This window comes from Fulmarus glacialis, unplaced genomic scaffold, assembly GCF_000690835.1.
Source record: "Fulmarus glacialis isolate BGI_N327 unplaced genomic scaffold, ASM69083v1 scaffold37918, whole genome shotgun sequence".
Taxonomy (NCBI): Eukaryota; Metazoa; Chordata; class Aves; order Procellariiformes; family Procellariidae; genus Fulmarus; species Fulmarus glacialis.
The window spans coordinates 1-12042 of record NW_009230817.1 but is presented as its reverse complement, the minus strand read 5'-3'; the positions used below and the strand labels follow the sequence as shown (position 1 = coordinate 12042).

At 43.3% G+C, this 12042-nt stretch overlaps 1 protein-coding gene across 1 annotated transcript; it reads right to left on the bottom strand.

Moving 5' to 3' along the window:
- Positions 1-1180: 1180 nt before the first annotated feature.
- Positions 1181-11999, bottom strand: LOC104081564 (major facilitator superfamily domain-containing protein 1-like; the record flags this gene model as incomplete). Its single annotated transcript, XM_009584363.1, has 12 exons — positions 1181-1297; positions 1597-1708; positions 1872-2011; positions 2580-2717; positions 3359-3470; positions 5400-5500; positions 6386-6501; positions 8073-8231; positions 8717-8860; positions 9612-9667; positions 9764-9888; positions 11899-11999. Coding segments are annotated over 12 exons (1421 nt in total), but the record flags the coding sequence as incomplete, so codon positions are not given.
- Between the last annotated feature and the right edge of the window lie 43 nt (positions 12000-12042).

The following is a 12042-nucleotide window of genomic DNA, read 5'->3' as shown; positions in this document are numbered from 1 at the left end:
TCTGTGATTTTGCAGTTCTCTGACTTCTCGCCCTACCCCCCAACTTCTGCTGCACCAGCCTCCAACAGGGAAATCCTTTCATTGTCTGTGGTGTGAAATGAATTCACGGTGTAACTTAAAACTTAGAAGACCTTGCTCTCTGAACACATTCTCTTCAGTAAATCAGTTTACGAAAACTTTACTTTGATGGGTGGATTTGTCTTCTGTGACATCTACTTAAAATGTGACTACTGGATGCTGTCAGTGCCTAAATTGCTTTCAATCTACTAGTGTTTATATTAAATGCAACTTGAACAGAGCTGCTCTTTCTCTTAAGAATTTGTAATAATTTACATAAATCATTCACTTCAGCATTCCTTGTACTTGGCTATGTTAAAGTTTACTTCATTCTTAAAGCATTCTTTGTGCTTTTGTAAACACTGTGTGAGTGTTTGTGAGCCTTTTGCATAGTGAAAAGCGCAGTTAGCTGAGTAAAATAAGCCTCTAGCATTCATGAGTAAGAGCACCCTAGTTTAAAGGACAGAATTTCAGATCAAAACCTTTTATGCTTTTGAAGGCAAATGAGTAGGCACAGCTTACGGAAGCATTTCTAGCAAGGCAATAAGCAACTAAGCTAGGCTTGTGTGCAAAAGGTAATCGATTTGATTAATTCAGTCTCCTGCCTAAACAATAATGATGGTGTCACTTGCATGGATATGTAATTTGTGAAAGATGCAAGCTAATCTAGAGCAGTAACTGAAACAGCAGGCCTACCAAGGTATGTGGATTAGCAAGTGCTGATGTACAGGATTCTTGTAATGGAGAAACAGTGGTAGACCAGGCAGGCACACCTTATGCAGGCAGTTTTGATGCAAGAGTGAAAAACAACTATCCAATGGCTTATGAACAACCTTCAGCGAGGTTAGTTTCACCTACTGTAGTGTAGTTCTTAAAGTGTCCCATGCAGGTTTCTGTATGTTTGAGAATGCCTAAGAACCCTTCACTGGTGTGCCAGGCATAAGGAAGTGGAAACATTCCCTTTCTGTACACAATTCCCTTCAAGATTCCCTTTAAAGATGTTTAAAATACACATGCTAAAAATCCACTTTCAAACAGAAGTGATCAGTGCTGTGTCTGGCAGCAGTCACTGTTCTCACACTGCGAAGGTTCAGCTGACAGAGCCTTCGTCTCCTGTGAAGGTTCAGCTGACAGAGCCTTCGTCTCCTGTTTCATCATCAAGGAGCGGTGCTGCATCTGCAGGGTCTCTTTCCTCCTGCTCCACAGGTGCTCCCTTTCTTGTTCTGTTCAGTGTCCCACCCTAGAAATTCAAAGAATCGATTACTGACAAAAAGGATACTGTTCTTCCTGTACACATATATTGCTACACCTGTGTCCTGGCCCTTCCCCTCACCTTCTTGCAAAAAAATACAGCTGCCAATAGCTTGATACTAGGTAAGAGTGCTATGCACTGCATCAATATTTTAGCAGATAGTTCTCTTTTTATGCAGTCCCATTTTTATGTCAGGGGAATTATTTATATACACACCGAACAGCTATTACATCAATAAAACCAACTTCGGTGATGCAAGGCTATTCTTCACCTTTTATCACACTTACCTGTTTCTTGTCCACAACATTGAGGCTAACGGAGGCAACAATGCATGCAATAGTGTTTGCCAACATAAAGATCATCATCTGTTGCCAGCGCCACAGGGGGATCTTTAATTCACTAGAAAAAGCCAAAACAGGATAGAACAACTAGTCATTTGAAGATATTTAAGGCACCTTTACAGTTCCTTGCAGCATCAGGTTGCAAAGACACTGATTTCTGTTCACACCGCTCCACTTAAGCACTGTTGATGTCTCTGCTTGGAAAAAAAAAGCATTCTCACCTGGACTTTGTTCCTAGAATGTGTCCAACGATCAGATTCGAAAGGCCAACGCCAATCATCTGCACAGAAGTTGCAAGCCCCATAGCTGTCCCTAAAGTTGCTTGGGGGACCACAAGAGGTATGGATGGCCACATACTAGCCTGGTAGGAGTAATGAGAAGAGGAATTAACTCAAAGCCTTATTTAAAGGTGTTAGATCGTTATTGGTTCAAAAAGGAGTTATTCTCACTGAATCAACATTTATACTTTCTCTTCAAAAAATCTGGTGTTTATCCCTCCCAGCCTATTGGCTGGTTCTAGACTGTTCCCCATCCTTTTCAAGCAGCTTGAGACAGCACAGACAACACGTTATTTGAAACTGGAATAACCTGACTCCAGATTTCTGAATGGGAGTTAGACCTGATGATTTAGCTTATAAGACTCAAAGGACATTCAGGTGTTACATCCATGGTAAAAAAGCACTAAGAAAAGCATAGACAGATGCATGCTTCACTATATCAAATGGTCCCTTACTCTGCTTTGCGTTTTGCTCCATATTGATTCTTTGGGGTTATTTGTTACTAAACCAAAGTCTTCAGGATAGGGGAGCCAGACTTCAATCTGTGGCTGCTAAACCTGCCCATCAGGACACAAGGGCAGTGATACATGCCCTTGTAGAAGGAGCACAGCCACAAAACGCTCAACTACAGCAATGGGGTTGTGAACTTACAGCAGCAAAGGAGTAAGTAATCCCCAACCATATGGTAGAGACTAACGGAGGAACAAACGTAAATGCCAGGAGAGCAAAGACTGGCAGAGTCAATGCAGCACAGCCAACAGCAAAGACGCCTCTCAGTCCAACGTAGTCCTGGTAAAGGAAACAAACAGAAGGCCTCTGACAAGGGATCCTTGCTTCCCACAGATCCTAGTGATAAGAGCGGCTGCGCAAAGTGGGCTGGCGTGAGTGGCAGCAACATCTCATTTCCTAGTTGTCGGTATCGTAGCAGACTAGCTATTACTAGTTCCTCTTGCATACTCCTGAACCGAGACTGAAACACTTGTCAGAGAAGCAGTGTCCAGTATTCATGTGAAATGGCAGGCTTTAATAAAGGGGAATGGAAAACACACCATTATGTCCTGACAATTATGGAAATAAGGAAAGGAAGAGTTTGACAAAACAGGGACTGATTACACGCAGGTTGTCCTTTCCCATCTACTTGCAAAGCTTATCCTGATCCTTTCTGTTCCAGTCTCAGACTTCTCAAAACATACAGCCATTTGCCATGGTTTGATGCTACCATAGCACAATTAAGGGCCAGAGGGAAAAACAGGTTAACATTACTTCTTGTAATTTATTTCAGATAAACTGCATCTTGCAGTTTGCAAGGAATTAAAGGACTGCTTGTTCAGCAACAACAGACTAAATTCTGGTTGAGGGGGTTGTAACAAAGACATTTCAAAAAATTAGGAAAAAGTTATCAGCAAACACTTCTGGTTTTGGGTACTCACAATTAATATGCCAACTGCTGCAGAGAGAACAAGGGAGCTGTCGTACACTGCCCCAGCAATATAAGCGGCTGCCTGCTGACTGTAACCAGAATATTTGTCCTGGATAAACTTGCTAAAAATAAAATGAAGGGGGGAAAAATTACATAATTAGGATTCTTGATCTGGTTATTTTGACAGAAAGTAAGTCTGAGCACAAACATATGGAGAGGAAGAGTTTTAATGAGAGGACTTGTAAACGAGTTTGATTCCATCTGCTTTGTAGTGCCAAGCCTTTGTTGTTTTATTTTCTTTTTAATTGGTGCACACCATAGAGAAGCTGGTAGCTTAAATGGCCACTTTCAAGACGGTTCTGCAAGTGCAGAGTAAAACTGCAGGTTAAAGTTGGGCATATATTCAAGTATATCAGCACAGCTCACAAGCAGCAATTTGCTGTCACCTGTCCAAAACATACAGATGGATTTTTTTTACATTCTCTTTGAAGAGGCAGAAAGCATTATCAATTCAAGGGTGGGAATGCTGAGGGGCAGGAAAAATATTTTAAAATAATCCGGCAGCAAAGATCAGCATTTAAATTGAACACCTGCATTTTAAAAGTACTAGGAATTCCCCCTTGGCATCTTCAAAGAGACTTCTGGTTAAAGCAGAAAACATACAAACCAAGTTTTGTTTTCATTGTCAGAAGTCAGCCTTTCACCTTTGTTAGGGACACGCAAAAATGGCATTAAAACTTACTCAAATTCTTTACAGAATTTACAGTCATACAGTTGTAATAGCTTAGAAAGATTAGTTTATTTAGAGATCTTGTAGCTACTTAAACCTGGTTTGGCTACTTGCATGGCTACTTACCATTAGTAATAATGAGCCTTTATAGCCTGTGCTGTCGGCAAAGTATGAAACAAGACACTGTTCCCTGACGATTTTCTGCAACAGAATTCACCAAAGAGCAGTGGCCTTGGGACTATTATTTTTCCGACTGGGAAGCAGCAGAGCATTTTTTGCCAGAAAAGATGTGTGAAACATGACCCTTGGTGCCTGAAGGTGCTCCACAGGGAGCAAAAAAAAATTCTGCAGGGAGGCAGAATTGCAGAAATGAGGTCTGTGTGATCAACAGACACTGTCTTCAGTTAAAATGAGAGGGCAACTGATAGAAAGCCCATCTCATCAAGGCCTTGACGATCCTTGCCATCTTGAATGTCTTTATTTTACTAATAAGAGGTCACTTGTACATTTGTTACAACAATGTTAATGACATTTCTTCACTCCTTATTTCACATTGGCTTACTATACATCACTAATGAAATACTACCAAAATAATTTCTTCTTTTTACTGCAGGCCTTTGCTAATATAAAAGTTCATACTCATTATGTGATAGAAGATGCATCATCCGTAAACAGGAAAAAAGCAGCAAAATGAGAAGTCTGTGGCAGAGCCACAGGACAGAAGCAGGAGTCCCAATTTAGTCAGGCAGGTTGCTTCTTTGTTTTAAGCAAATGAAGGCATAAAAAAGGAAGTCTACAAGCCTTGCACTGGGATGCAAAGGCTTCCTCACTTACAAACCCAGGCTCCTGCAAGCTTTGTTTTGTTGCAAACACAGCAGACAACATGCAGGAACTGCAGGACAGAACTGCCCCAGGCCTGTGAAGCTAATGCCCCACCCAGCTCAAAAGACAGCCACTTTGTTGGACTATCACAAAGGTGAAATGTCTACGGGCTATTTTTTAGATAAAGTATTTCTTCCCCTTCTCCCAAATCCTTCTGATCCTCCTTTAGCAGTGTTCCAAGCTTTAAATATTGGATGAATCATTTCCCTTTAAGTTATTTTTGCTTTCCTTCAGAAGCCTCCCTCACCTTTGAAGGGAAAGAAAGGTCAAAGAACCCTCATATTCTTTAACTAGGTGTTAAAGACATGTTTCTCTGTGTTTCATGAGTGGAAGAAACAAGCATATTACCCCCATATTTCCCAGTCAACTAAAAATCGAGGGCCTGGAAGGCTCTGATAGGCTTGTATCAGTCAGTGGGACTACAGCCATAGAGCAATACCTGGCGTCTGCCACAAAGGGGAAGACTCCATTGTAGAAGAACATGATGGTGAAGACCAGGAGCCAGTAGCGAAGGGGAAGTCGCCGGATGTCCTGAATGCGCTGCAAAGATAAGATGTGCCCTCACTCACCAGGAAATAGTCTTCAGCTTCACACTAATGTTACTTTCTGCAAGCCATTGAAGGTCACAAAAAATTTAAGAAGTAACAGCAGGTAAAAATGAGCTGCTCATGTACCTCTAAGTGAAATTTGGCATGTGCTGTCTCCAAAGCATTCCTTCCTTAACACTATTCAGTAAAGAAAACAAAAAAGGTTTTCTTATTATTTTTATAAAGGTTATGGCTGCAAAAGGCTATTCTAACCAGGCTCTATTAAGAGGCTACTGCAAAACCTTAAGTGAAATGATAACCAGGAGTCACAACACTGAGATACAGAAATCAGTAAGAACACTGTCATGAGAAGGAAGCTGTCTAATAGATTTAAGTGCCATAAAAATTGCAACCTATTGCCTGTAATGCTTGTTCCTGGCAGAAGAATGCAAGGAGGAATGGAAGATAAGGGCTGGCAAAAGATAGTTCAGTACTGACCAGGTTAGCTATTTTCTATCACGGATCCTGTGAGCTACAAAGCTGCTCCAGAGAGAGGCTACTATCTAGTTTTATGCACAAAATCTTCCTGTGAGCCACCTACAGTCAAGAAGTAACGGGCTCAGAAAAGTAATGCCGCTCAGAGTGCTAACTCAGCTCTCTGGAAGGCTGCAAATACATTCTGCTCTAAACAGAAAATTTAGACTTTGGTGGCTTGCAGATGCAATATCCTCAGATGTACCTGAAGAACTAGTCTGCAAGATTTAACCAAGCGGTGTTAATGCCCTCTTCTGGCCAGGACCAGCTCTACTACTGCAGGCTTCCCTGCACTGCAAAAGCAGTGCTCGTGCATCCCAGGCTTTCAAGATTGAGATGGAAAAGCTGTCTGTGCACCACATACCACTTTTTTGGATTCTTGCTGGATAACCCCATCCAAGCCCAGTTGCTTCATGCCCACTTTATCTAGTACACTGACTGTGAGGGCTGAAACAAACCCAAGCACGCAGAGCAGGGTACCTGGAAAAGATACAAGAGGTGTTAGAAATTCCTCAGTGTGGAGAGAGCCGAATGACAAAACCAACTGCATGTAACATGCAGAATTCTCTATGAGTCCTACTCCTGGCTTCTCTTAACATTAACAGCCTTCCCTACTGCAGCCATATAGCGGGACCATTTACCACTGACCACCCTGTCAGAGTCCTTGAGCTCTTTGTCCACTAAGCTTCCAATGCTCTGCAGAATTGCCTGAGGCCAGTGAAGCTAAAGCCCACCCATCCCTAAAGACAGCCACTTTGTTGGACTGTGGCCAGAATGCCTTCTAAACTGCAGCAGGCCTGCGCATAACAAACCCAGGGTTAAAACAAGCCAGACATTAAGAAACTTCCATGGTCCCATGAGCAGGAGAGGTATCACACACGGGCTGGTGCTGGAAGCCAAGTTATACCTCTTCATTTATGTGACCTGCTGCCGTTACTACAGCATTCTTACCTGTTAGCACACTCAGCTCCAGAGAAGCGAGTCAGATCATGCTGGGTATGCCAGAAGCAAGTTTGGCAATGGGCATCTGCTGCAGACGTCCTTCTCTCAAAAAGAGATCTGTATCTGTTTCATTTTCCAAAGAGCCAAAACAATCTCTGTGACGCACACACACTTTGTCTGATGTATTTATCCCTTCATGGGCTACTGAAGTCGCTGTGCTGTGCTTGCAAATGCTGCCTGAGCACAAAACTAATAGTATTAGGTGGGATGCAACACCCCATGCCTGTTCCAGTTTCTCCTCTTAGAGCTGGAATCAGAGGAGAGCAACAGGTTTCAATTTCTGCAAGAGAGTTACCTCACATATGCATCCTCTTTTCCAGGTGATGGCCCACACCGTTTTGTTGTTTGGGAAATAACACTTTCCTATAATCACTGAGTCTTTGCACACAAAGGATGCCCTGAGGCAGGTCTCCCTAACATTACCATTCCAGCACACCAGAGTACCTGAGTGCTTAACTGCACTGTGAAACAGATCATCGCTTCCACTAGGGACAGATCCCATCTCACTGCACCAAAGAGAGGACAGAAACTCAAATCTTCCAAAGATATGAGCCCTAGAACAGATTCACACTACAAAACATGTAATTCAGATTCTGCTTCTCACAATAATTTAAACCTACAGTTTTGATCAGTCCACGTGCAAGGCATCTTACACTGAGACCAATACAGATACTACTACAGAACCAGCACGTTCTGATAGCTAAAATATAGAAGAACAAACACACTAGATTCCTCTTCTGTATCACTCTGAAGCTTCCATTCCATGGGAGTAAACCTGTATTAAGTACTGACTACCTGTGACTGCAGATGTATCTCAAGAAAACTGCAGACAAAACTGTCAGGCTGACACTACAGCTTTAGAGAGGGTTTTCAGGCATCAGTGAAGAAAACACCAGTCCATTGCACACAGAAAGCAACAGGAAAAACTGGAAAATAATGTGTCTCCTTCTGCTAACTTGCCTATCTTTTTCAGGTACTTTTCATAACTGGATGAAACAGGCTAGCCTCAGGTCTAGAAAACAAAAGGCCACAGCACCGAAGAAACTCACCTCCCCAGAGTGTCCACTGCATTCCAAATTTTGCCTCAAACTGCTGGGTGAAGAAGAAGTTGAGGACACTCCCAAGACGGGAGAAAGACAGAGTCAGTCCAAATGCCAGTGCCAGTTCCTTCCCCTTGAACCAGAAGGCTGTGATACGATTCTGCACAACTTGGAGAAGGCAAAAATTCTCTCTTGAACAGACAGGCTTGGCCAAGAGCATTGCACAGAAGCAACAAACACAGCCCCTCAAGCTAGAGTGCTTGAGCTGGGGCAAGAGACCACTACACATCCCAAGTGGAGGTAGTATGTGTCAACTTCGCCGTCCATTTTAAAACGTACTAAATCATGCTGGGACATGGGAGGTGAACTTATCCCTCAAATAAGGCCAGCAAAAATAGCCCCAAAGGCATAGCAATCACATGTCAGTCCCCACCCTTGGGTGAAGGACAAACTTGTAAGAGGGGAAGACTTTTAAACATTTCAGCACACATTAAATCCATGCAACCCTTCAAGGAGCAGTGTTCTTCTGTTAGCAATGTAGGTTCCTGGTGCAGAGCAGGTGAAGCTGACTGGTAGGACAAGGCTCTAGGAAGCAAAATAAAAATGTACCATGACCCTCTGGTGAGGCGTAATTAAGAATGTGAATTCCTTACTAGTAAGTGACCCATTCCCAGAGCCAAAGAGCAGTCTTCCTGTTAGCATCATTGGTAGGAGGTATGGCGACCCCTTGAAATGTGAGCCTAGAGCAAAGATTGATGATCCCAGCACAGTCAGAAGAGAGAAAACAAAGACACCAACTAGGGAGAAACAGAAAAAAAATACACAAACCTCAACAGACATGCTGAGATCAGGACAAAAGCATTCTTTGTCAAAAAGCAAAAGAGCCAGTAAACCTGTGGTCTTCCATCAGTTTACCCTCATTATTTTAATTTTGTAAAGGCTGGTCTCTTTATAAAATGACCTGGGTATCCTCAAAATAATGATGATATTATCATGGTGGAAGGTTGGAGAGGCAGAATAAGTCAGACAGAGTACTCTGAACTCTACAGAGTCTCTGCCCTGAGCTTTACTACAGACTATGGCCTAGAGCAAGCGATCTCCTTCTCTGTGCCTCTGTCTCCTCACCTGTGAGATGTCTACCTCTGTGATACAGAGACAGAGCACAACTGCATTTGCTAGGACTGCTGGGTCTTAGATTATGGCGCACGCCAGAACAAATGCCAGAGAAGGGAACAGAACACTGTATCAGTTTGTCCCGTCAAAAACAGATAATGCTATTCCCTGTTTCATGCGTGTCAGAGGAAAGCACATTTACTGCACTGCTGTGTAAATTCAGATAAGTCAGTGGTCAAAGGATGAAAACGTCTTGGTTGCCTCCATGGAGCTGCTCAACTAACCGTCATGCACTCCACACACAGAGCTGTCCCTCCTCTCCCATCCCTCTGTGATCTCACAGAAGTGGAACCTTTGATCATCCCTTTGCACTGAAAGAACAGCCTGAAATCCCACTTCAGTACAAGAATAAATTAATCGATCCTCAGAACTTACAGCGATTTCCTAGTTTATCAATCAGGAATCCTGCCAGAATAACCACTACTGCATTTCTAGGAGAAAACAAGAACAGAAACATTTGTGTCTTGCTGCTGGGAAGCAACTAGCAAACCGCCCCGCCCCGCCAAAGCAAGAGAAAAGTGACTTACGTCCAAGCATAGATCGCATACAGCAAATTGTATTGTGCAGGTGTCATTCCCAAGCCTTCAACACAGTCCAGCGTGCTATTATGCCCGGTGCTGTTATGATGGGTTCCATTGGGGCAGGTCAAGTTCTGCATGACAAGAGCCTGGGTTAGGCAGCAGACACAGATGAAAACCCACACGTTCCTTTAAAAATTAAGTTAAGTTCTTGCCTACTAGATTTCTATTTCTCCTACTCAGTTCCCATTTCCACAACCAGGAATTAGAGGACTTGTGTCTTCTCCCAGGAAGCCAGCCCTTGCCAAATGAGAAATGACCGGCCATTGGCACGGCACGTCTTCCCTTTCCCTTTCTGTGGCAGTAGCAGCAGGGGCTCAGCACTTTCATACACATTTCAGTCCAAAAGAAAAGCCAGGAGACTGCACCATGAGGTTTATTTGATCCGATAGTTTCTTGGCTATAGTTTAGCTTGATCTGACTCTTCATTACATACTATAAAGTCTTAAGCAGTGTGTAAATATGAAACTTAGCGGTAGACCACATTAATTCACAGTTATAAAGCATTTGCTGAACAGTAGGAAACTGGTAGTCCTACCATGATTTAATAACGTTGGTTTTGCTACTGAAAAGCAACATCTCCTCAACACCATATGATCAGGAAAAAACCCTAGATCTTCCAACTACTAAAAATCTACCTGCGTTAGGAAATGGACGCTATGTCTTCCACACCAGTAGGCACAAGCTTAACATCTTGAATAAGCACAAGGAAAGCATGATTTTAACCACATGATTTTTATACAGCCATCATATTTACAAACCCCTCATATCTGCTGCAGTAGAAATGTCCGAGGCTGCGGGGCAACAGTTCTCTAGAACAAAGTGTTTTCACTGCAAGTACTGGTCTTAGATGCTCCGACTACCACTGTACCACTCGCGTAAGGCAGGCAGAGGCTAAATTCGCCAGAGTAAAAATATGATGAGAGTGTCAACAGATAAAAACACTGTTTGCACAGTACCTAACACAGAAAAATATGGCTTGGTTTCACTACCCTATAAAGTTACCTAGATAACAAAATACGACATAACCTTTCCTTTACTCCATAAATAAATAACTGACTCTTCTCCCACAGACCTACAGAAGTTGTGCAGGATCAAGAATAAATACTGACCTATTTTTTTCTTTTTACTCCTGTTTGCAATGACAAACTGCACCCAATTTAGCCTGGAGTTCACTGCCTGAATGTTATGGATTAACTGCATTTAAAAAAAAAGTTACATGCAAGCTATATATATTTCTGCCCTTGCTATTGAAGCGGACAAAGGAAGTGACTCTCAGCCTACACATACTAATCTACCCGCAGATGGCACACATGAGTAAAATCATCTCAGAAGACATGAAATGAATGCAATGACGACACATAAATGAGTAAAGTAAGAATTTGTCAGGTATTCAGGAATGGTGGTAAGAACTTTGGGACCCCGGCACCCCTGGAGAAACCCCAGAAATCAAGTGGGATATCAGTCTGAACCCTGAACAACAACATTTTCAAACAACATTTGAGAATATGACTAGTTTTTACATGACAGAGTCCTCCTGTGATCTCCTGGCACTGCTCTGTCTTTCGGGTAGCAAACAAACGCATGATGTGATACTTGCAGTATCAGGAGGCTTGGATCTGAAGACCCTGAAAGTCTTTTCTCGTCTCCTATCTCCAACATCACTAGTCTTCCAGTCCAGTGTAGGTACTAATGGTCAACTCTACGTACCTTCTATGTGCAGAGTGGTGCAAGCGCTATCCTAACTCTGAATTTCCTAAGTGTAGCAGACAGTCTTTTGGTAGGAGAGCTGACCATCAGTGAGCAAGGACAGGTTTTAGATTTCCAGTTCTCCAGGCAGTGGTGAGAACTCAAGCCCCTCACGCCTGTCCCAGCTTCGTGCGCCTTCGCAGCAAACATGCCAGCAATAACCCCTCACCCCCAGCATCTGCAACGTAAGACCTTGGCGCACGACTCCTATACTGACACCGTTAAGAAAAGGTTTTGAAACTCTACCAGCGACCAAGGCCTCCATTTTGCCGGTTCTGCCGTTTTTTGCCCGCCCCGCTGCCGGCCCGCGGCCCAGACGCAGGCCCAGCACTCACCCCCTGGAACTGCTCCTGCAGGACGCTGGGGATGTCGAAGCAGAAGTAGGAGCCGAAGGTGAGGAGGCAGTTGAAGAGGAGCACCGCGAACCTGTAGGAGGCTGCGGGGCAGAGAAGACCCACCTCACCTCACCTCACCTCACC